The 25,924-nt window shown below is 35.2% G+C and overlaps 2 protein-coding genes across 3 annotated transcripts in view; one reads left to right on the forward strand and one right to left on the reverse strand.

Annotated features, from left to right (window-relative positions):
* Nucleotides 1-1,614, reverse strand: part of LOC109091645 (GDP-fucose protein O-fucosyltransferase 2-like) — a 9,250-nt gene extending 7,636 nt beyond the window's left edge. Inside the window, exons 1-2 of the mRNA XM_042730492.1 lie at nucleotides 1,401-1,614; nucleotides 1-46 (exon numbers count right to left, since the gene is read on the reverse strand). The exon at nucleotides 1-46 is cut by the window's left edge and continues 205 nt beyond it. Coding sequence (XP_042586426.1) covers nucleotides 1-46; nucleotides 1,401-1,576 — 222 coding nt within the window. The 5' untranslated portion in view covers nucleotides 1,577-1,614. The remainder of the gene's footprint in view (nucleotides 47-1,400) is intronic.
* A 220-nt stretch (nucleotides 1,615-1,834) lies between these two features.
* LOC122134165 (3-hydroxyisobutyryl-CoA hydrolase, mitochondrial) lies at nucleotides 1,835-25,243 on the forward strand. 2 transcript variants are annotated; one of them, XM_042730494.1, is made up of 15 exons: nucleotides 1,835-1,999; nucleotides 2,511-2,548; nucleotides 2,873-3,004; nucleotides 3,081-3,165; nucleotides 3,290-3,370; nucleotides 3,480-3,532; nucleotides 8,767-8,845; nucleotides 13,993-14,050; nucleotides 14,224-14,311; nucleotides 16,149-16,235; nucleotides 20,078-20,136; nucleotides 21,325-21,406; nucleotides 23,648-23,767; nucleotides 23,917-23,950; nucleotides 24,649-25,243. In XM_042730494.1, the coding sequence occupies exons 1-15, from the start codon at nucleotides 1,969-1,971 to the stop codon at nucleotides 24,762-24,764; spliced, it is 1,143 nt and encodes a 380-aa protein (XP_042586428.1). In that variant the 5' UTR covers nucleotides 1,835-1,968; the 3' UTR covers nucleotides 24,765-25,243. The 2 variants fall into 2 exon arrangements, with proteins under 2 accessions (XP_042586428.1, XP_042586427.1); XM_042730493.1 differs by having other exon boundaries at nucleotides 1,836-2,000; nucleotides 2,506-2,548.
* The last annotated feature ends 681 nt before the right edge of the window (nucleotides 25,244-25,924 follow it).

The following is a 25,924-nucleotide window of genomic DNA, read 5'->3' on the forward strand; positions in this document are numbered from 1 at the left end:
GCGAAGATTGAAGCCCTCGGGTGGATTTACATCATATAGGAGGTATCTGAGAATAATAACATAGTGTGATGTGACATACAGCCAAGTATGGTGACCCATACTCAGAATTCATGCTCTGCATTTAACCCATCCAAAGTGCACACACACACACACCGTGAACACACACCCGGAGCAGTGGGCAGCCATTTATGCTGCGGCGCCCGGGGAGCAGTTGGGGGTTCGGTGCCTCAGTCCTCAGTCTTGGTATTGCCGGCCCGAGACTCGAACCCACAACCTTAGGGTTAGGAGTCAAACTCTCTAACCATTAGCCCACGACTTCCCCACATAACATGATCATTCCTACTGTGCTGTGTAGTACATTTTAAAATTGTGAGTGTGTGTGCACACGCGCAAACAATTTAATAATAAAGTTTAATCAATCAAACGTTCAATACTTTCAATTCAGACTTTTGAGCATTATTGCCTAAATAAGACAAAACAATTTTTTATTACATTTACATTCAAGGGTGATTCTTCATTTTGTTCTTTTCTTTAATCAAAATGCTTCATATTGTAAAATGTGTTATTTTCCCCTACTTCTCTCTAAAATGCAATCATAAAATAACAGACTTTTCTGACTGCTATCACAAAAAACTTGATGAACAAATTAAACATTCAGTAATTTATTTGTAGCATTTTTGATCAATTTAATTTTTCCAATAATTTTTTTTTTTTGTTACTTCCTCCACCTAAAATGTGTCAAACAAAACATGTTTTTATTGTAAAATTATATTTTTTTCCTATACCTTTCCAATACCAAATGTATTATTTATTTTCATTTATTTATATTCATTTATTTTTTTCAATACCGAACTAAATGCATTTTTAAAACAGACTGCTATCACAACTTTCTATTTAGTGTAAAATATTCCTGGTGATTTTTTTTCTTTCATTTTTTGTCCTTTCTCTAACCACAATGTTACAAACAAAACGTTTTCATAGTGAAATTATGTGTAAAACTAAATGTGAGTGTGTTATATTCCAGCATAATATCAAGCATATATAAAAATATAAACCTTTAGTTTGAGAGACAGTCTATCCACACCTTACAGTATTGATATTAGTTTAAAAGTGAATTATTGAAATCATGGCAATTTTGAAAGATCCTAATTATAATGCTGAATAATTCCCAGTATAATAATCCATAAAGAAACATCTCTAGTTAGGTGTTAATGAAGGAGTTGCTGGAGGTCCATGCGACAGAAAGGGGAAGTCAAGCTTTTTATTTCTGAAAGTCTCTTAAAGCCTCGTAACCATACTCATTTATTTTTATTAATTACGGACCTCATGTGGCACTACATTACAGAATAAACTGTGGTATGTAAATATAGGAAGCATCTTTTCCAGCATATGGTTCCTACCGAACATCCCGTGATGCTGCAGCCACCGGAGACAATATCGACTGCCCGGCACGAAATGCATCGTCCTCTGAAGCCGAAGTGAATTTATAGGATAAGACAGCAAGGATTAATACTGAATAATATCGTAAAATATAATGAAAGGGAGCAGACACAGCGGTTCCCCTCTTGTTCGCCATGTCTTTCCTAGCCACGTACTTCCGGCGTCGGTACAGTTGCCTAGCAACTCAGGCACCTTTTTACACAACCGGTTAATAGTTGCGTTTACTGCTTTTCGTAGTCACCTAATCCAGTTTTTTTAAAGTTAAAAATAGCTTTATACATAAGATAATTAATTGACATACCCGTCTTTTTTATCCAAAGAAAAAGGAGCATAATCTGTGCTGTCGTTCAATAGCAACACGCGGATAAAACTGTAGTGGGCAGTGTCGGGACTGTTGTGACACATCGCGAGATTTCCTCGATGGTGTCGCGCCACCATGACATCATGAAGCAGGGCCTCAGTGGCGACAGGGTGAAACCTCTGTGTGTACATTGATCCAGAACATAAGCTGAACTCTGAGTTTTAGCCATGTCATTAATAATCTTAACATCTGCGCACAGGTGAGTGTTCCTCAAGTGCCTCAAGTCTGATGTCATCATGGATCCGTTCTGCGGATTGATTCCAGAGATGAATTATTGCTTGCAATTTGATGTGCAGGAGATCCGCAGCCAGTGCATATAACGTTAGGTCTCTTTTCCAAAAAGAATGAATGAGATAAAGTTTGGACGTTGTGTTATGAATATACAATAGATAATAACGTAATGAAAGTATCGTTTCAATGTTTGCTTAGATCGAATCCAGCAAAACATGCTTGTGAAGGTTTTAGAAAACATATAAAAGCAAACTACACTTTCCCCAATGTGTGTGTGTGTGTGTGTGTGTGTGTGTGTGTGTGTGTGTGTGTGTGTGTGTGTGGAATGTTGTGTATTGTGTCAATAATAAAAGGGATAAACATAAATAAACAAACATAATCTACTGTATATTTGAGGTTTCGGTTTCAAAATATTCTGTTAACAGCCATATGTGACCTAACAGTTGCACCATCATTGATTTTATCCCATACAGATTACGATCGATCTGCAGATTGCAGAGAATACAAGGACACATGGTAAGTTTGAGCTTTAAGCAGGGACAAGACTTGAGTATGGACACATTTAATCAAATGTATGATCCTTTTCATTGAATTTTTTATGACCCTAAAAACCTTTTGGCCTGGTGTCTCTTATATAATGCTTGAAATAATTTGTCCTTTTTTCACCTGATGTATTGTGCTTAAATGCTTGAAATTATTAAAACTGCAAAATAATAAAATAAAAGAATATGTGTAAACCTTGACTTGTGGTGTACTGTACATGATTTAGCGTAATAACATTGTATTAATGCTACATGTTTCTCCCATTGAATATTGTTTAATTACTGTGTCTCATCTCAGATGTCGAGTAAAGCTGGGTCTGAAGTTCTGTTTGAGAAAGTTGGGAACGCTGGAGTCATCACACTAAACCGACCCAAAGCTCTCAATGCTCTGAATCTCACCATGATCAGACACATCTACCCTCAGCTCAAGGTTAGGGGAGACTGGAAACCTGGGAACCAACTTCATGTGAAAATTTCTAACGTGTTTTAAACATTGTGTTTTGTAGAAATGGGACAAAGACTCAGAAACAGATCTGGTGATCATTAAAGGAGCAGGGGAGAAGGCATTCTGTGCTGGTGGGGATATCAGAGGTATTTATGTAAGATAATCATACAGTCTGGTTTTTCATTCACTCTTAAATGGATCTATGCATTGATAATGCAGTCAAACATTTCTGGCATTCACACTGAAATGCAAAAAAAAATATTTTCCCAGCCGTCACAGAAGCTGGAAAAGCAGGCGACTCTCTCGCTCAAGACTTCTTCCGTGAGGAATATATTCTTAACAACACTATTGGTATGTTTTCTCACTTCTGCTGCCATTTTTGAGGATTGATGAACATATTTAAATATTTATTTATTTTATTAATCAATTTTTTTAATTTTTTTATTTGAACTCCTTTTAGGTACATATCAGAAACCATATGTGGCTCTAATTGATGGGATTACAATGGGAGGAGTAAGTATTGATCTAAACTTGTCATTTTGCTGCACAAGTTCACCAGCAGATGGTGCTTAGCAGAACATGGCATTAAATGAACCAAGGGGCCAGAGGCAATGTGGGCCAGCTTGTCTTGTGTTTACAAAATGTAAAAATAAATGAAGGACAAAGTGACCTGCTTTATATAAAACAATACATATAACTGTACCATTCTTTGTGTCACTATGAATTTGTCCAAGTACAGTAACTGTAAGACTCTCATTGCCACTGGCTTCATGCATAATGAACAGTCTAGGTGTTTTCATTTGTAAACATATGTATGGAAATATTAATACATATGCACTTATGAGTTATTATTATACTGTATGTATTTTTAGTGCAATTCCATATATCTTGCAGTCGTGCTTGACCATATGAGCTGCAAGCCAGTTGTGACGCATTATGAGTCATAAACCCCTCTTGTAATTTTCTTAATTTCTGTCTTGCACTGCGTAATTTATCCAGCAGGTGTGAGCAGTGAGCTGATCTTGCACACGATCTTTGGGTTTCTTATGAATCAGTTCTCGAGTGTCCTCCCATTGGTAGGCTATTTGTGTTTGAGTAACACTTTATATTTATATTCATGTTGCACATTACATGTAGGCCTAAAAGTCATTCATTTAATAATTAATTACATTTGCAGTTAGAGATTCATCACAAATGATTATGGATTCAAAAATGTATACTCAAAATTATAAATGGCTAACAGTTCTGCTTAATGAAAAGAAAAAGGAAAAACTATCGAGAGGTACCTAAAATTCCTTATAATATTTAAAGGAATAGTTTACTCAAAAAAAAAAAAAAAGAAAGATTTTCACCCTCAGGCCATCCAAGACGTAGATGGGTTTAGTTCTTCACCAGAACAGATTTGGAGAAATGTAGCATTACTTCTCTTGCTCATCAATGGATCCTCTGCAGTGAATGGGTGCCGTCAGAATGAGAGTCCGAACAGCTGATAAAAACATCACAATAATCCACAAGTAATCCACTTGACTCCAATCCGTCAGTTAACATCATGTGAAGTGAAAAGTTGCATGTTTGTAAGAAACAAATCCATCATTAAGCTGTTTTAACTTAGAATTTTGTCACTTCTGGCCAAAAAAACAGGGGAAAAGTCTATAATTGTTTAGAACTGTTTTTGCTTGTAAACAGTGCTTGATCTGTGCATATTTCTGATTCAGATGAGACGACTTTTCACTGGAGAAAGCAATATTATGAATAGAGAACTGGTTTTTGGTTTGAAGTAAAAAAAAAAAAAAAAAAAGGCTTGATGGATTTGTTTATTACACACATGTAGCTTTTCACTTTATAAAACATTAATTAATGGATGTGGATTTTTTTATTATTATTATTATGTTTTTATCAGCTGTTTGAACACTTTTTCCGACGGCACCCATTCACTGCTGAGGATCCATTGGTGGGCAAGTGATTTTAGTGCAAAATTTCTCCAAATCTGTTCTGTTCAAACAAACTCTTCTTCATCTTGGATGCCATAAGAGTGGGTACATTTTCAGCAAATTTTCATTTTTGGGTGAACTATTCCTTTGAAAACAAAACATTTATTCATAAGCAGCATATTCAGTAGTTGTTGTTCATTTTTATTGTAAAACTTTTACTATAACAGTATATCATATTAATCTGTACTAACTTTAGTGCTTAACTGTAAATATATTTGAAACACTCTTTTACCAGCAGAAACGAGCAGTTGAAATATTGCTGTCTTTGCATAGTTTCATGGGGTTCTGACAGTAGGAGAGCAATGCCACAGCGGTGAAACTGTCAGCTCCTGGTGTTTAATTGATCAGGGATTCTGTCAAGGTCGAGGTGTGGTGATTCGGCTATGCATCCTTTGGTCTGAGCTGTTCGATGCATAGCTGCTGCGTGATATGTTTCAGCTGAGAACTGTTATTTAAGAATGAATGACCATGCAGGCTCACTGAGCGCGTTCTGACCTCAGATGTCTCTAAGGTTTAGAAATGGATTTTTCCATTTACTCAGATATTTGAGAAAAAGATATGGGCAGTAGCTGCAGAATCACAGATAATGTTATTACAGCGTTTGCAAGGCAGCACCGCATTATTCCACAACTATTCTTGTTTTCTTCTTCCTCTTCATCTTTTGTCTGCAATTCATTTCTTGAGATTATTTACTCATCCTCATGTTGTTCCAAACCTGTATGCTATTTAGTTAAATGGGATATATTTTTTATATTTCTTTTACATTGAAAAAAAGCTTCTTACTAATTTGTATTGTGTGTAGTTTAACGCACATGGTCACTAAAGGCTATAATTGTATTTTTGTTATTTTTAGATGATTTATTTATTTTATTAGCAGTCTCCATTATGTTAAATATTTGTAGCTGTTATTAAATTTATATAATAAACTTTAGTTAGTAAAGTTGTAAACATTATCTGCATACTTTTTTGCGATTTGTTCTCTTTCTTGTATTTATTTGCATACTAATTTATTTCCTCTCATACTTATTCTAAAGCAGCTTTCCAGAATCCCTGTTTAGAGATGTAAGAAAGACATAATAGTCTCATCAATATAAATAGTAGTAGATTATCCAATAAATCACCATGAACATCAGAATGATTTTCTCCAGTGGTCCAGCTGAATCTCTGTTTATGGAACACATTTAGTCATGGAAGAAATATGCAATCACTCATGAGAAGTGTAACATCATATCTCACACCTGCAGTGTATCAGTCGGTGGCTGAGTGTGATCTATGAGCTTGTCTTTGATCCCTCACACAGGCCTGTCAGAGGGGGGCTGCGCCGCACCTTTAATACCTTCCTGACCGTCGCTCCTTATCAGCTATTCCTGTGTTTTTTCTCTTCTGCATATTTCTCAGTTTGCTTTGATTATATAGCTAGTCACAATTTGTGGATCACTATAACGATGGTCTTTCGGACCCCAGTGAATCTGCATTCTGATTCATTTTGATTGTGCGTCTGTTTAGTCTTTAGAGATTTTGAGTTAATTTCCAGTCATAGCATGCAAAACTACTTTGGACCTTGCAATGAATATCAGCAGCAGGATGCGACGGCACACTCTTGGGCATCTGTTATGAATAAATGATAAATTATAAATGACAAATAACACTGAAATAATAAATTCAGTGTTACAGATTTGGGAAGAGCAGTTAGAAGCAGGCCAGATCCTCTCCAGATTTAAATAAAATCATTAAACACACACAAAAGATCTTTCATATGACCTCTGCCGGGTTCATTTTGACCATCTCGTTTATGTAATGAAAATCACACCTTTAGTGATTCAGTAGCTTGATGCTCAGCATATGGTAAATCATAATTAAGCAGAGCCACAGGACAGATGCAGTAATACAGAGGACCGGAAAAAGAAGGGCATCTGTGATATAAAAAGACAGCTCCTCTTCTCTCAGCTCTTCTAAAAAGCCTCTTCTTCTCACCAAGGCTGCATTTATTTGTAAAGTACAAACGTTTATATTTTGAAATATTATTACAATTTACAATAGCTGTTTTCTATGTGAATATATTGAAAAATGTAATTTATTCCTGTGTTCAAAGCTAAATTTATAGCAGCCATTACTCCAGTGTCACATTATCCTTCAGAAATCATTCTAATACGCTGATTTGCTGCACAGTGAATTCTTCTTATTGTCAATGTGGGCAAAAATTGTGCAGCTTATTATTTTTATGGGGTTTTTTATATTATTTGATGTTACCTTTATTTCTATTGTGTTTTATACAAGAGATTGTAATTAATTCATCCTTGTTGAATAAAAGTTTTAATTAAAAAAAAATAATAAACCCCAAACCTTTGAACAGTTGTGTGTGAACGTTTGAACTAGATGTTAATAAAAAAAAATGTGGCTGCATGCATTTAAGCATGACTTTTTCACTTTTAAGTTGACAGGAACTTTTTAGAAATTTCCACCTCTGGCATTTTTGGATTGAGTGGTTTGCCAAGAACCCGATAAAGCTGTTTGCCTTCTTTTGGGATATCTGTAATGAAACGTTCAAGAGCGCTTTCATATTATAAAACCACCAGATTAAAGATGGTCTTTAAACATTTTCGACTAAATTTATGTTTCATATTAGTCTCCCAAAGAGGAGATGCTTGTGTTTTTGATAGGTACTGTTTTCCATCCTGGAGCTGATTCTTAAATATAGAAGCTGGCTACACTATCTGCAAGTTTTAGGTCTGATTCCAGCCAAACATTTTGGAGAATCGATGAGAGTTTCCACCGCTTCTAGGTGAATGATTTGATGCCTCCAGCTACAACATGTGCTTCCCGTTTGACTCCGAATACTTAAGCTGCCACATGAAAATGCTGTTACCAAACTATTCAGTTTGCTTTCTCAGTCTGCTCTGACTCTGTGATAGTTTGGATGGTTGTTCTCACTTTATCATAATCACCCTAATGAGTTGTCATGTAGGGGACACATGTACTGCTCTGATTACAGCATGCTTCTCAAATCCCCCAGGAGAAGATGATTATTGTCTTTAAATGAGCAGCCCGTTGAGAACGCAGGCCCCAGTTGGTTTCGTAATAACTGATTTTATGATGTGTATTTTGTTTAACTAGATGAGTCCATGTCAGTCATGCTCTGTGATATGATGAGTCACACCAGCTAAATATATTGAAGTGATTAAGACAATGATGCTGTCTTATACTCATCTTTTTTATGACAGAATCAGGTTGAGTTTTGCAGTGGCGACAATGGAAAAAGTTGTAGACTTTTGGACATGTTATTTTGTGTAATGACAAGTATTCAAATTTTGCGCTTCCTGATGTTTTTTTTTTTTTTTCCAGAAGTTGTTGAATTTTTTGAGGATAACTTATCTAAACGATTACTTTAAATTGTAATGATATCTCACAATATTAATATGTTACTGTGTTTTTGATCAAATAAATGCAGCCTTGGTGAGCATTAGAGACTTTTTTCAAAAACGTAAAAAAAATCCAAAAATTTTGAATGGCAGTGTATATCTATGTCTCAAAGAAAGCTATAGGATGGCTTTAGAAGACTTCTAATATAGCATATAAGTTATACAAATTTGAAACATGATGATAAATAATGAATTTTCATTTTTGGGTGAACTGTTCCTGTAGTGTCTTACAGTGGATGGGTGTGGAGACTTGAACCCTCATTCTACGGCTCTCTCCATCTGGTCTGTGAACATTGTACCCAATTATTGATTTGTACTGCTTTCTCTCTCTCTGCAGGGCGTGGGTCTTTCAGTTCATGGACAGTTTCGTGTGGCCACTGAGAAGACACTGTTTGCCATGCCAGAGACAGGCATTGGTAAGAGGCAGCCTGTGTTCCTCTCTCTCCCCGAGGGCTGTAACTGGGTTATAATCTGACTTTTCATTAATAATGCAAGATGGCTTTGGTTTCACAGGAATCAATAGTACTTTATCCAAAAATATGGATGTGAAATCAACTGTAAAGCATACCGTTTGCCAAAAAAGAAAGTGTAGTTTTGGCACATAAATTAAAAGGAATAGTTCACCCAAAATTTGCTGAAAATGTACTCACCCTCAGGTAGGTGAGTAGATGAGTTTGTTTCTACATCCAAACAGGTTTGGAGAAATTTAGCATTGCATCACTAACTCACCAATGGATCCTCTGCAGTGAATGGGTGCCGTCGGAATGAGAGTTCAAACAGCTTATAAAAGCATCACAGAGTAGCAATTTTTTTTTCTGTGGTCCACTTATAATTACAGTAAGGTTTTTTACACAAATATTACTTTGCATCTTGACTGTTAGATATGTCCAGTCTTTCGACTCTTGACCAGCCAAAGTACAAGCAGATCAGTGTGACATATTTTGTAGCTTAAAAAAAATACCCTTTGTGATCTGTTTTCTTCTCAAATCATTGCCTAGCCCAAAGACCTCTCCAAAGCAATCTTTCACAGCAGATTGTTCAGGTCAGTTTTATGTGGAAACAGTGTTGAGAGACGGTGCAGATTGAAGCACCTGTCTAGTGCTTGTGGTCTCTGAATGAGCGGCATGCTAAAACGCTCCACAGACAGCGTCAATCTCCCTTTTGCTCATGGAAGGAATTCTGGCGATGCGGACAGCATCCGATCAATCTGCTGCTGATATATAAGTAGGTGGGCCTTGTTCCAACCGTGGAACCAACAGATGATTCTTGCACTGCGGTATGCAGATTTAATTTCATAACCTCTCATCTGATCCAGGTGGATGGCTCAGTTCATAGTGACATTAATTTTGTTAGAGAACAAAGTATTAAAACAGAATACAAGCATAAATTGCCAAATTTGTAAGGTTGTAAATAGAACGGAAAAAAAGATTTTTGTTTTTTCAAAATGAAGACAAGAAGTTTTGACACTTTCAGCACTACAAGTCGCATTCAGACCATTGTTATTGCAAAAAAAAATTTGCAGATGCAACTTACTTTGGTAGTGCGTTGTCTAATGCAATTAGTTTTTTCCTTTTTTTTTTTTAAGCATGACATGCACTACAGTTGACACTACCGAACATTTGGGAACTGTAATATTTTGACATGTTTTTGAACATTTATGCTCACCAAAGCTGCATGTATTTGATTAAAAAAAATACAGTAAAATTGTGAAATATTATAAGAATTTAAAAATAACAGTTTGCTGTTTTAATATTGTATAAAAAGCAATTTATTTGTGATAGAAAAGCTGAATTTTCATCAGCCAATTACAGTCTTCAGGTTCACATGATCATTAAGAAATTATTCTAATACGCTGATTTAAAGCTTTTTAATAAGAAACCTTTCATATTATTATGAATGTTGAAAACAATTACTTTGCATAATATTTTTTGGAAAACAGTAATACATTTTCTCTACGATTCTTTGACAAATAGAAAGTTCAAAAGAACACTTTTTATTTAAAATAAAAATCTTTTGCAACTTTTGACTAATGCTTATTTGCAGGATTGAAGTATTAATTTCCTAAAATTAGTTAACAGTTATACCACTGCTAATGTTTTTAGAGAAACTGAGCTTGTCGTAAACTTTCAATTCTGTCATCACTTACTCACCCTGAAAATACGTTGTTAGACATGAAGGTGATAAAATGAAGACAAAATGTTCATTTTTGGGTCCAAAGTGAATGTTTCCACATTCATCTTTCATAACCATCCTCTCAGAATACATCCATGTGTGCTGCATCTCGCTTTTATTGCACATGCTTTAAATTTTCCGTGCTTCTTTTCATTCCACGTTCTAATCACACCCTGTGAATGGTATGTCTGGAGCCTTGATGCGCTATAAATCAGATTGTCTGTGATGAATACTTTGCCCTTGTCACTATCACATGCTTCTACACATGTATGCAGAAGTCTGCCTCGGCTATTGTAGTTCATTCTGGACTCTTAATGAGAGGGCTTTACAGCATTTCCTCCTGTTGTACAGCGTCCTTCAGCTCTTGCAAGCCTTGGGCAAAGACTCCCTGCGGAACTGTTAGAGTGGCAGGAAGTAGTGCTAATCACGGTCTGTGACACATCTGTTGAGCGTCTGTGCACGTGCGTGTGTATTTGATTGAGTGAATGCACAGTGTCTGTGTGCCATCACCCGCTAATTCTATTAAGAGCCTGTGTCTCTCAACCCCAGAAGAATGATAATCCTCTTTGGGTTTGCACTTGTCTTAATGGTTTATTCTGCGGGAAGGTGGCCAGACTTATGAGTCTCGTAGCCGGGTACTTCCTTATAGTTCTTCTTCTTTGACATGAGGTGGTTAAACAAGTACTACATCATCATGTGCGCATGGAATTTGTGTGGCTTTAAAAAAAAAAACTGCCTGTTACATTTTATATCCTATTATTTATTGAAATGAGACTTCAGTCATATAAGCAGCATAATTTAGGAAATCTGCATAAATAACAATTATTTTAAACAGGTTTCAGTAGTGTATACCAATTTGCTATTTGGACTAACCCATCCCAGACATCCCGCCCCAGACTCACACTGTTGGTAGATCTAGGGGTTCTATCTAGATCTGTCTATTTGTTTTTTTGTTTTTTTACTTTCACATAAATTAGTACTATTAAAAATATGTTTGGGATGAATAACATTCCAGATGAGTGAAGATACTCTTTTGAAGAACATTTATTAGTGCTGTCAAACGATTAATCGCATCCAAAATGTTTTTGTTTACATAATGTATGTATGTGTACTGTGTATATTTATTATGTATATATAAATACAAACACATACAGTATATATTTTGAAAATATTTACATGTTTAAACATTTATATATTCTTGTATTTTATATTATATGGAAATATATTTAATATATAAGCATAACATATTTTTCTTAAATATATACATGCATGTGTTTGTATTTATATATACATAATAAATACACACAGTACACACATATATATTATGTAAACAAAAAATAAATATATATTTCTGTTTTGTTTTTCAGATGAGACTCTAGCAGTGTTATTGATGTACTAGTTTTTGAATTTTGTTTTGATTTTATTTTTTGTGATTTTGTTGTGTTTTGCCATTTTTATTAGTTTTAGTTTTATTTCAGTTTCTTTTTTATTTTTAGTTTATTTAGTTTTAGTTCTTTAGTACTTCTTTTAGTACTACTTATAACTAAAATACGAAGTGTTGCCTCCGCAATACATTTTTAATAATTCTGATCATTTAAATTTTATTTTAGTTATGTTGTTTCAAGTACCAAAAATGTTTTTTAAGATTTTAGTTTTACCTAACAATAACAAACCTGGACTTGGCTCCATAATAAATGTTTCTATGAAATCTACATAAAAAAAAATGATTGATTAACAAATGTTTAGAACAGGTTTTAAACATGTTTGTCCTATTGGCAGTGACTGAAAAAACACCCCAGCTCACACCATTGTTTGAGCCGCTGTTACTATATAGGGTCTCGCAAACAAACAGTGTTTCATTAGTGTTTACACTTTTCTGGAAAAGAAGTGGTGCTGGGACTCTTGTGCAGTTTTAAAGAACTGATTTTTTATGTATGCTTTAAATGCTCCAGGCTAAGTGGGATTCCGGAAGGAAAGCACCACGAGCAGCATGGTAGCAGTAGCCTTGAGCCATTTGTGCTGAGCTGTGGTATTCAGCCATGGTGGCACCTTCTCTGACGATGGGCCAGCCATCTGTGTACCCCCCCCCCCCCTCGCCTGCAAACTGGATCCACCCCTTCACCCCCTTCTGCTGATGGATTATTTGCTATTTGAGTCTTAAAACTATACCGGCTATGAGACAAAGCCACTGGGTGAATGGCAAGCGTAATCTGCATTTATGATATTACATTTGCCTCCTGGAATCAGGTCAGAGGACCTAATCCTGTCCTGCTTTATTCAAAATTGTACCTCCTGCTGGGAGTGCGTGAGGGGAGTGGTTATTTTTCTCAGCCCTTGCTACTAAAAAAAGCATATCAGGTTAATAAGATTGTTGCGCCACACTATGCCATTTCATAACCACATCCTGCAGACTGAACAATGCATTTGATAACTGTTTATGCTAGAGTTTTACAAACTAGGGGCCAGGGACCCCCTTGCAGGTGCCTGTAATTAAATAGTGCAACAAAAATTATTTGTAGAACAATTCTTCAGTATTTGAAGAATTTCAGTTAATCCAGTTACTTTATTTTGGAAACAAAATTCTAAAGTTTTCTTTATGATATCATGTCTGTTATTTTTCCTACATAGCATAAATGGTCTGTACATGGAAATATACAGCTCCATCAATACTTTAGGAAGAGTGTCCCTTGACCCATATTAATATTTGTCGGGTCATTGGCATAAAAAAAAAAAAAAAAAAAAAAAAATTTGTAATAACCCTGCCTTATGTACCAAGGTCTTTTTATTCTAGTGTTTCCTCGGTCTCAGTTTTAATATTACTTATGAAATCACTTGAGCAATTATAATAATTCCCTAAAAAGCTGATTTATACTCCTGTGGCCAGAAAATAATCTTTTTTTCTTGTGTAAAGAGCATTGGAAGTCATGTCCTGTACAATCTTAACACACAGCAGATGTCACTATGTGGCTTAAACAGTGTACAAATCTTATTAAGAGAGGCAAGAACTGATCGTTATGGATTGAAATACTTTCCCAAACTGTTTGTTCTGTGACCTTGAGTTCGTAATAATTTTTTTTTTTGCATTCAAGGATTTAAAAAAATTCCTTCAATAAAGAAGCCTTGAACCAAACCGCCCAACTCTGAATTACAGTACATTTGATTCAGTGCAAAACAGTGTTTGAAAATATGAAAAAGTACAGACTTTAATAAAAGTACATAAACTTTGATTAAACTTTGATCCCATGAAGCACTGCAATCAATTAATTAATATAAGATATATTAAATATGTGGTGGGTATTTTTCAGTGGAGAAAGGATTGGGAATTTTGTGTCCAGATTTTTACTTGATGTCATGCTCTAAATGGCTTTTGTTTTGTGTGTTGTTTCTATAGGTTTGTTCCCTGATGTTGGTGGTGGCTACTTCCTGCCTAGACTTCAAGGCAAACTAGGCCTCACCCCCCCCCCCCCCCCCCCCCCCCCCCCCCCCCCCCCCAAAAAAGAAAGAAAAAACCCCCCCCCCCCCGCCCCCCCCCCCCCCCCCCCCCCCCCCCCCCCCCCCCCCCCCCCCCCCCCCCCCCCCCCCCCCCCCCCCCCCCCCCCCCCCCCCCCCCCCCCCCCCCCCCCCTCTTTCTTGCCCTGACCGGGATCCGCCTCAAAGGGAGAGATGTTCAGAGGGTCGGGTTGGCTACTCACTTTGTGCAGTCCGACAAGGTAATATATATAGAAACTGACCAATATACTGGCAAGTTTATCAGGAAATATTTGGCCATTTTGAGGTTACAAAGATATTCGACTGGCCAAATAAATGGCAGTTTCCCTTGCATCGGTCTTGTGAATAGATATTGCACATTTTTCTCTTGTCTCAGATTTGTGTGAAATATTTTTACATTTTTAGCTTTCATTAATTTTATATAAAATAAATTTAACATAGTTCATTTATATTTTTAACACATTATACACACATACTGGATATATTGGATGTGATTGTTTCATGTTATCCAATGTTTTCATATCCAGCTCCTGGTTGGAACAGTGCTAGGAAGAAGCTATTATGATTGTAGAACCGTTTTAAGACAGTTTCAAAAAGATGAAACTCAAATTCAAGGTAACGATGACTGGAAGGGATCTGTGCTGGTGCTGGCCTCCTTGGATTTTGGGCTGCAGTTCTTGCATTTGATGCTGAAATGAGAGAAGTTACTGAAAGGAGAGGACTTAGTCAGCATTTCTCAGGCTTGCCAGCGAGCGTTCGGCAGCAGGGGGCGACCGAGCCCTGACACTACGCCCAGTTCATGTGCCAGAGGTGAAAATGAGGACCAGGGGTTGGCAGAGAGAGAAGGAGCATACAAGCCTACGCACACACACACATCCTCTGGCCAAGGACAGACGACCAGCGGGATCTGGCGTACACGCTACACACACTTGTGACTTGTGATAAAAATAACCAAAAAAGGGCTCTGAGGACAGGGCGTCAGTTTGTACCGCGGAACTAGTTGTGAGCTGATTCAATTTGTTTTATGAGCAATGTAAACAACCCTGACAATTATATATTGAGTCAGCCTGTATTATCATTCATTATCACCACGAGCAGCACAGGGTCAGGGAATTTAAAAATTTAGATTTTCAGGCCTGGAATGCTGTATAAATTAAGAGGAATTTAAAAATAATGGAAAAACGTGGGGGTTTTATAGTGAATACACATTTTCAAGCCCTCTAAAATATTTAATCAACTAGATGTTGTTCTTTCTGAGTCCTATGTGTGTGTGTGTTAGTGTATATATATAATTTTATATATATATATATATATATATATATATATATATATATATATATATATATATATATATATATATATATATATAATTTTTTATATAATATATATAATTATATAATATATATATATATATATTTTTTTTATCCAGTAATTACAAGGAAGAAATTCATTTTTCCAATGTGTGGGAATGTGATGGGTGAATTAAATATCATTCTACCTTTTATATCCTGGTGTAATGTATTTTATTCAGTATGTTAGTATAGTGCGTCACACAATTTACTGTATATCTTTCCAAACCAGCGTTAGAAAGAATAGTTGCTTGCAGATCCCTGTGTGAAAATGCAGTGAAAATGTGAAAATATCCATGCAATTAGGAGTTTCATGTGAGGGTGAAAAATTTCCTCATGTAAATTTTCTGTGCTGATGACACTAAAAGTTTTTAAAATAACTAGTATGTGAGCAGTGGATATTTCTGTGGATAGTGGACCCTTTTTGCATGCAAACTTTAGCTGATGTGACCTTTATACGCAATGTTGGGAGCACACTTGTGGTCCCTAATAGGCTGACCTGGTAAGCAGCACACTATGGTTTGGATCAGAGCTGTTTTATGTTGTGTTTCACTGTGTCTCAGCAGTTACCCTCAGGAAACACCTTGTAAAAATTCCTGTTGTAAACAACACATTTCCTTCTCCACTCTTTAGTATCTGATTTAAACCCACTAGATTGTTTCTTTCAACTTGTGATGTTTTCAATTTTACCATTAATCTCTCCTATCAGATTGCATCTCTTGAGAAGGATCTTGTTGATCTGAAGTCTCCATCTAACACTGATGTGGCCCAACTGCTGGAGTCTTATCAAGAACAGGTATGTGGCAAACACCGACGTGACTCTGCGGTTACACTGCACAGTGGTGGGCTTGTGTAAGCTGTCACCATCGCCACATTATACAACACTGATGGATTTGCTTTCAGTGCATCTTTATATAATTACAAATCTTACACAAATTTGGAAAATTCTCTCACTTAAAAGGAACATTTCACAAAAAAAAAAAACATTCTGTCATTATTTACCCACCATGTGTTTTTCCAAACCTGTATGAATTTCCTTCCTCTGTGAAACACAAAAGAAGGTTAAAAAGTGTTGGTGTCCAAATGGCATTGCCTCTCATTGACAAAAAAAAAGAGAGAAAAAAAGTCATACAATTAGAATCAGCCTACCTTCCAAAATTTTGGGGTCAGTATTTTCTTTTTATTAACACTTTTCTTTAGCACAGATTCATTAAAAATGACAATAAAGACATCTATAAAAAATTCTACTTTAAAAAAATCCTGACAAAAAGATATCCTGGTTTCTTCAAACATATTAAGCAGCACATCTATTTCAACATTGATAATAATAAGAAATGTTTCCTGAGCACCAAATCAACATATTAGAATGATTTTTGAAGGATCATGTGACTGAAGACTGCAGAAATTGCTACTAAAAATTCAGCTTTGGCATCAAAGGAATGAATCACATTTGAAAATATATTAAAATGGAAAACAGTTAATTTAAATTGTAATAATATTTCACAATATTCACAATAACTTTTACTGTATTTTTGTTCAGTCTTGATAAGCAAAAAAGACTTATTTAAAAAACAATGTTACAGACCCAAACTTTTGAACAGTAGTGTATAACAATAATGTTAATATAATGTAAAAATGTTAGGGTTACTTATAATTAATTGTTATTAATAGTACGTACATGTAATATGTGTGAAAGGACACCTTAAATTAAAGTGTTACGAAGAATTTAATAATATATACATTTAATAATATATAAATATTATATCGTTTTTATAATTATTTAATAATTATATCTTTATTGTTGTTATTTTTATTGTTATTAATATTATTATATAATTTAGAAAAATGTAATAAGAACCTATGGACCCTAGTTTCAGCAAGCTATAATGAACATGAAGTTCATTTCAGTGAGAGTATTCCCAAGACCGTCCAAACGCTCAAAGTCCTCTGCTGTGTTTTACTATATTTATTATAGTCATGATGACTTTATGGTCTTTATGACTATGGTATGGATTTATGGCCGTCGGTGCTTAATGCTGTGAAGTTGTGTGTGCTGAACAGGAGTGTCTAAGTGAAGATTATTTTGACTCATAGTCTTTACGTCACAAAGCTTTCCAGAAATCCTTGGGAAGAAGGAACTGATAACACGTGGCTTTCATGCTCCGGACAAACTGCTTTCACAGACCACTACTAGACCTCTTTTGATCATTTCTTTTATTTTATTCTCTTTTAATATCAACAAATCTTAATATTAGCCCAATTTGAAGTTGAAAAAAAACACACTGAATTATTTAGAGGTAGTCTTTGCATTATGATATGGCACTAATGATGATATTTACGTCTGGAAATGATCCTGCTTCAAAGAGAGTTTTATCTACAGCAGCTGTCACTAAATCATAAAACCATACACTTATATCAAACTTTATTCATCAAGGCTTTAAAGCCTGTAGATTGTTTGATACTAAAGATTAGATAGGGTTTATCCAGACCTTAGCAGATAAGGGAGGAATATAGACACTTATATTCTGTTTTCAGAGTGCTAATAGAGAATCCATGACATGGAATCAATTCAGTGACAATGTATTGAAATAGAGATATCTCTGTCTCTGTATCTTCAGAGCAAGCATAAAATGGAATGTCACTGGGATGCATGTCATAGTTTTTAAGCATTAGGAGGGTGTAAATTAGTTCAACCAGCGGTACACCACGCCTGCACAGAAGATGAAATGAAAAATGGCCTGAATCTGAAACAGTCAGTCAACAGTGCACTAGTTTATCTTATATACATTAGGCTATATATACAGGTGCATCTAAACAAAAATTGAATATTGTGAAAAAGGTTTATTTTTTTTTTAACATTTCAAAAAGTGAAAATTTATATTTTTTAGGTTCATTACTTGTAAAGTAAAACATTTCAAAATATTTTCAAAATATAAAAAATACAATCATATAAAACATGTCAATAAATTCAAAAATCCAGTATCTCAAAATATTAGAATATTTCCTAAGATCACTCAAAACCAAAGGATTTGCAAAACAGAAAAGCTCAAGTTTTTTAAAGTATGTTCATTTATAAACTAAATACTTGATTGGGGCTCCTTAAGCACAAATTACTGCATCAGTGAGGTGTGGCATGGAAGCAATCAACCTGTGGCACTGCTGAGGCACTATTGAGCCTTAAGCTCATCTATATGGTTGGATCGACTGTTTCTCATCTTTCTCTTGAAAATATCCCATAGATTCCATGTGAGATTCAGGTCAGGCATGTTGGCCGGCCAATCAAGCACAGTAATATCATGGTTAGCAAACCACTTGGAAGTGGTTTTGGCACTGTGGGCACGTGCTAAAGTCCTGCTATAAAAGGAAATCAGCATCTCCATAAAGCTGATCAGCAGAAGGAAGCATAAAGTGCTCCAAAATCTCCTGGTAGATGGCTGCATTGACTTTGGACTTGATAAAACACAAGGACCAACACCAGCAGACGTCACGGCACCCCAAATCATCACTGACTTCAGAAACTTCACACTGGACTTCAAGCAGCTTGGATTCTTTGCCTCTCCAGTCTTCCTCCAGATCTTGATTTCAAAAGGAAATGCAAAATTTACTTTTATCTGAAAAGAGGACTTTGGAGCACTGAGCAACAGTACAGTTATTTTTCTCCTTTGCCCAGGTAAGATGCTTCTGACATCGTTTCTGTTTCAGAAGTGGCTTGGTAACCCTTTTCCTGAAGACGTCTGAGCTTGATGACTCTTGATGCCATGACTCCATCTTCAATCCACTCCTTGTGAAGTTCTCCCAAGTGTTTGAAACAGCTTTGTTGGACAGTTTTCTCAAGCTTGCATTATCCCTGTTACTTGTGCACCTTTTCCTACCCATTTTGTTCCTTCCAGTCAACTTTGCATTTAATATGCTTTGATACAGCACTCTGTGAACAGCCACCCCTTTCAGTAATGATCTTCTGTGACTTACCCTCTTTGTGGAGGGTGTCAGTGATTGTCTTCTGGACCAATGCCAAGTCAGCAGCCTTCCCCATTATTGTGGTTTCAAAGAACAAGAGATACCCGGAATTTATACACTAGGGATGGTCATTTAATGAAACTCAAATGTAAATATTCTAATATTTTGAGATACTGGATTTTTGACTTTCATGAGCTGTAAGCTCTAGTCATCAAAATTAAAACAAAAAAACTTTTAAAATGTTTTACTTTACATGTAATGAATCTAGAATATATAAAATTTTTACTTTTTTGAAATAAGTTACAAAAGAAAATAACTTTTTCACAATATTCAAATTTTTTGAGATGCACCTGTGTGTGTGTATATATATATATATATATATATATATATATATATATATATATATATATATATATATATATATATATATATATATATATATATATATAAACACATATACACACAGAGACACTACCAGTCAAAAGTTTTGAATGTTTTCGAAAGATGGTTCTTACACTTGTTCTTCAGCTTCAGACACAGCCATGGTGTCTGACAGGACAAAAATGGCCTCACTCATACACACACAGACAGTTGAGGATTGTAGCTGTCAGGGTTGAAATATAGCCCTGTTTATGTGCTTCAGCTGGTGTTTAAACACAGACTGCTGTTATGTCTCCTCAGAGCAGTCTGGATGCTGAGAAACCTTTCGTACTGCAAGAACAGACAGAGGCCATTGACAGGTAAACCTAACCGCTCTGCTCTCCTTGCTTTACTGTCATATGCCTAACCCAGAATAGAATGAAACTAAAATTCATGACTTCAATATTTAAGTGTGTACTTGCCCTATAGACTTTCAGTGTAAGTGCACTACATGTTTTTCTTCTGTTTTAACAACTGAGTCAAAATGATCAAACATTTATAATTAAGCATCAGTGTGAATATTTTCACACTTTATTTTTTTTTGTTTCTGGATTCTAGATTAGAACAATACACAATAATTCATAATCAGAAATGTAGGTTAACTGTTGATAACTGTTGATCTTTGATGAATAGAGTTCAAAAGAACAGCATTTATTTGAAATAGAAACCTTTTGTATCATTATAAATGTCTCTACTATTACTTTTGATCAATTTAATGCATCCCTGCTAAACAAAATTTTTAATTTCCTTCCAAAAAAAAGAATTTGATGACAAACTTTTGAACAGTAGTGTATGTTTTTAGCTATATCTCCCAGCCCCAGTATAAATCAGCATTGTTTTTAAACTGTAATATTTAAGTATGAACGGCAGTGGCACAATAATTGTGTATTTGCATACTGTGACGTGACAGTGTGGTAACTGTGACTCTAAATCATCTGCAGGAGCAGTGTTGGCCTAATATGAGAAGACTTCACACTTTTGAAACCGATTAGTTACACTTGTGTCTGTTTCACTGGATAAGCCTTAAACACCAGCCTGAAAATGCTGATAAAACTTGGAAGTTTCCAGCAATGTATGACACTCTGAAAAGCCCATAATTCCATGTGCATGGAAAAGTTGGAAAAAGTTGGGTTTGTTGATCAAAGATCTGAAATGATCAGTTTGATAAACATTGGACATGCTCCAAAACTCAGATTCCACCATGACCAGAGCGTGTGCAGTGGTGTCTTTATGTCTTCCCTTCCGGGTGTTTTAGTGGGACAAACTGCCATGAGCCTATACACCCCTTGTTTACCTTTTTGTGGTGTTTAACTCTGCATTGCATATGAGCCTTACATAACGTCAGTTGATGCTGCACTAATCTGCTGTCCCAGGATTAAACCTGATGACTAATTTGGCTTGACTGCTTGAGCATGATGTAGAAAAACTTCCACAGATGGGGTTTGCATACGTGTCTGTGTTTGCAGGACTGGCCCTGTAATTTTTCTAATTGTTCTTACTGTTTTCAGGCTCTTTTCAGCTGGAAGTGTGGAGGAGATCATGGAGAACCTTAAGAAAGATGGCTCTGCTTTTGCTCTCAAACAGACTGAGGTGCGTTCGGGGATAGTGATTAAACATATTTAAAAAAATAAATGGATCCAAAAGCGAAAATTGTTGTGATGTAAAAATGTCAGTCTTGTCCACACAAAATCTACTTATGACTTCAGTATACGTAGTGTAGCCTATACTTTTTGTTTAGATATTTCTGTTTTTTTGTTGTTGTTTTTTTATCGCTTTGAAATTGTACAACCCTAGTCCTCATTCACTTTCAGTATATTGAAAAGAATGTGCTTGATTTTGACCTTAAAGGCCATTTTGTGTACTACAAAAACAAAACAAAAAAATTATACAGGTTTGGGACGACATGAGGTGAAGAAATTATGACTATTTTTATATTTCACTTTTTGGATGAATTATTCCATTAATTAGCAGAGCAAGTTAACATGCAGGTAAACTCCAAATGCACATGGTCATTTTTATAATAAGCTATGTTGAGCTGATTTATTCATATATTTAGGAAATAAATTAATACTTGTATTCAGCAGAGATATGTTAAATTGATAGTAAAAGAAAATATTTATATGATTACAAAATATTTCTATTGTGAATAAATTACATTTCTTTTTAACTTTTATTCATTAAAGTATCTCAAGTTCCAATAAAAATATTAAGCAGCACAGCATTGATAATAAATAATCATATTAGGATGATTTTTGAAGAATCATGTGAAACTGAAGACTAGTAATGTCTGATGAAATTTCAGCTTTGCCATCACAAGAATGAATTTTTTAAGTGTTTTCAAATAGAAAACCCTTATTTTAAATTGTAAATTATATCGCAATATTACTGTTTTTACTGTATTTTTGTCCAAATAAATGCAGCTTTGATGAGCACGAGACTAAAAAAAAGAAAACTTTACAAATCTTTTTGATCTCCAACTTTTGAATGGTATAGTGTGAGCACAAATCAAATTAATATTAAGAAGCTAGTATTTTTAAATAGCATTTTCCTTTGATTATACAAAAAGAGTAAGATTATATCTTACACGTAGTCCCTGCGTTAAGGCGAGCTGTATATTCATTCTAACTCCCACGTGCAAGTGATGTTTTTATGAACCTCATAAAATGACATGGCAGTAGAGAATGTTATAGCAAGGTTTGGTTTATTGTTCTTCATACAGGAGTGTGTTTCCATGTCGTGTTTCTGCAGCTGGGTAAAGCGTGTGATGGTTTCTGGAATATGTGGACGAGATAAACAGAATGAGCGCATATGGCTTTTTATTTGAGGTCTGCATGCTCTCTGCTGCATGCAAACCCTCTCTTCTATTGCGTAATGGGCCCTGAATCATATTATACCTCATTAGTATTTCAAAGCCATTCTGTTTTCCCTCCCATAGCGCTACTTTACCATGCATCACTCTGTTTAGAGTGAGCTGTAGAAAGGAAATTGATGTTTGACGTAGTGACATTTTAATGTTGAATATTTACAGTTGCTGTTGCTCAGTGTATGTGTGGACTATTATTTTTGAGTGCAATTCTGTTTCCTGCTCTTGTCCTTTCGTGACCTAAACAAAGTTACAATATAAATAATCACAATACCTCATTATACTGTATACAAAGTGACAGTGATATAAACAGAACATGCCGTTTGAATTGAATGTGAGGTTTTATGACCAAACAGGTCATGTAAGGTTCTCTAAACACAAGGCTGTTTATGGACTGGTTCTCTGCTAATATGGGCCTCTTTTTATCAACAGTACACTTGGCCATTACCCATGTGTAACCTCCCCTTTCGTAAATTTTGGTTATGTGTGGACGGTTTGACGTCTTCCCCAGCTCACATTATTTTATTTTATATGTTTTGTTTTTAAATGTATTGTTTGTTTGATTGATTGATAGATTAAGAGATAGTCAACAGTTCACAGAAAAAAAAATGAAAATTTAAAGTGAAAACGACATATTTCTACAGCTTCTGTTCATTTTTGTGAAAAATTCATTCCATCCATCCACTGTTTTATAAGTCTTTCAAGGTCATTGATCAAATCTAAAACTAAAAATTTAAAATGAAACTAAAATCATAACTTTAGCTGCTCAGTCTGTCTATTTCAGATTAACTTAATTAAAAAATAATAATAAATTCAATTTATTTTCATTACTGCCACACAGATTGATATCATCTCTGTTGGCTTTCATGTTGTAAAATAAAAAGATTATACTTTGTTGATACTGTCAGATATTTAAATCGCTATTTATTTATCGTCATTATTAAATTTGGGTTTTTTGGCCTTTACAGACTCTGTCCAAAATGTCCCCAACCTCTCTGAAGTTAACTTTCCGGCAGATTCAGGAAGGAGCGAGAATGAGTTTGCAGGAGGTGTTGGTGATGGAGTATAGACTCAGTCAGGCCTGTATGGTATGTAATGCAATTATCTGTAAATGCAGTGCTTTATCATTTCATTACCCAAATCAAATCTGCTTAAAGCTGTGTTGGCACATTTTTCACATACCAGTTATTCATTTAGGGGAATATTTGTGTCATGAGTTTTTACTTTTGCTTTGCAGAGAGGCCACGATTTTTATGAGGGAGTCAGAGCAGGTAATATGCACAAAATCACATATTAGTTCCTCCTGATAAACTGTATATAAGATGTATCAAATTAGATGTTGGTGTTAAAGAGTTGGTGAATATGTAACCTTATATGTGATCTTGAGTCATTTTCAAAATTTTGTAATTAAAAGCAATTTAGGAAGTATAGTGTTCTGCTGCAATAATCCATAAAATGTAATTTATTAAATTTAACATTTACACATTACATACACATTTCTATAAAATTTGAGCATTGATCTAATATATCTGGAAATATCCCATATGATGTGTCAATGATAGTATGTTTATGTTTAATTCATATTTTTGTTAAAACAACATTGGAGAAGTTTCTTTGAATTATTTTCAATTTTAAATTCAAATTACAACTCTACATCCTGTTTACATCCTTAACTAAATTCAAATTCAGGAACTCAATTGAAATTTTCATTATCATTATTAGTCATTATCTTTAAAATTCTGTAAAAAAAAAAATATGTAAGTAAAGGTTAAATTACATGTCTGTACATTGTTGATGTTAAGAATGCTATATTGTCTGTTATTAGTAATTATAAAGGTTATTGATAGGGTTTTACCTCAAATTAATGTGCTTCTGCACTCATGCAGTTTTCTTAGCCAGGTCCACTCACCTAACCAGTTTTTTCCAGAACAACCCCAGACTGACAGATTTTCCCCCTCTCTACTTGCAGTGCTAATCGATAAAGACCAGAGTCCAAAGTGGAAACCTTCTACCCTGTCTGGGGTCTCAGAGCAGGCTATAGAAGAATGTTTCAGCTCTCTGGGTGAAAGAGATCTCAAACTATAGAAACTCCCCTCAAGAATCCTGGAAGTTTTTTCGTCCATTTTTTCATCCATACTGTGTAATCATTGGTGTAAACCCTGTGGAAAGAAAATGGCAGACACTCATTTTTGCACATGCTGCAATCCATGATTAACCCTGACAACCTTAACACATCCCCTGGCCACGATGGTGGGATTAAAGTATTGTCATGTGATGCATAATATGACTGCCATTAACCACAGTGTTTACTACACAAGCAGTTCCACTGGCCTAGACTAGGGAGTATCAAGCCTTTGACAGAATAAATCAGAATAATTTTGAGACAACCGGGATGCCTTGAATTCAAATTATTTGCTTATGTTATTATGTGGGTGTTCATAAAAGTTGTGTGACCTATATATAAATGATTGTATTGTATCTCTGTTTTTGATTTTGATAGTAGATATGGCATAAGATTTCAATGTGCCCAAAGTGCATCTCAATAAAACCAAGAGTGTAAAATATCCTCTGTATTCATTGTGAAGTAATTAGCAGATTGACTGCCAGACTCAATAGCATGGCAGCCGACCAGTTAATCTACTAATAAGTGGTGATTGTTAAAGCATAGCTCATATTAAGGGTTAGGGATTTGAACAAGCACCCAACTGCAAGTAGTAAAGTCTGGCACTCGAGTTGTTTCACATTGTGCTACAGTATGGACATGAATGATACTTCAAATTATGACACTTTTTGCGGAGAGGACTCTGCAAAACAACATTAAAGTTCCCATAGACTTGCATTGAAGGAGCTCATCTTAAGTCTTTTTTAGGTGTAAAAATATGAAACAGAAGAAATTAAGGCAACAGTTGAGGTATCGACAAAGGCCATGGTTTATTTATTGGCGTAGCAGGTTTTTTTCCCCATTTTTCTTTAGGTTACAGAAATGAGATTGCACAGATTACATGTAACTCACTTCTGTCTGAAATATACACTGAAATACGAAATACAACAATTTTGATCAGAATCATCAGCACCTCCTCAAACATGACAGCTTGACAGTACAAGCTGGTACAAATGTAGTCTGACTGTTGTTTATTTATACTGAAGCACTTTTTTGTTGTTGTTGTAGGTGATTACACACTTTCAAAGAATATAATATATAACAAAATATAATCTAGTCTATTTGGAGAGTAATGAACACCAGG

This window comes from Cyprinus carpio, chromosome B9, assembly GCF_018340385.1.
Source record: "Cyprinus carpio isolate SPL01 chromosome B9, ASM1834038v1, whole genome shotgun sequence".
NCBI lineage: Eukaryota > Metazoa > Chordata > Actinopteri > Cypriniformes > Cyprinidae > Cyprinus > Cyprinus carpio.

What these genes read in the sequence shown, in the direction of transcription:
- LOC122134165 (XM_042730493.1), top strand. Translation starts at nt 1,969, where the DNA reads ATGTCATTAATAATCTTAACATCTGCGCACAG. An exon ending in ATGGGATTACAATGGGAGGA is followed by an intron (nt 3,533 to 8,766) that starts GTAAGTATTGAT and finishes CTCTCTCTGCAG; the next exon opens with GGCGTGGGTCTTTCAGTTCA. An exon ending in ACTTTGTGCAGTCCGACAAG is followed by an intron (nt 14,312 to 16,148) that starts GTAATATATATA and finishes CTCTCCTATCAG; the next exon opens with ATTGCATCTCTTGAGAAGGA.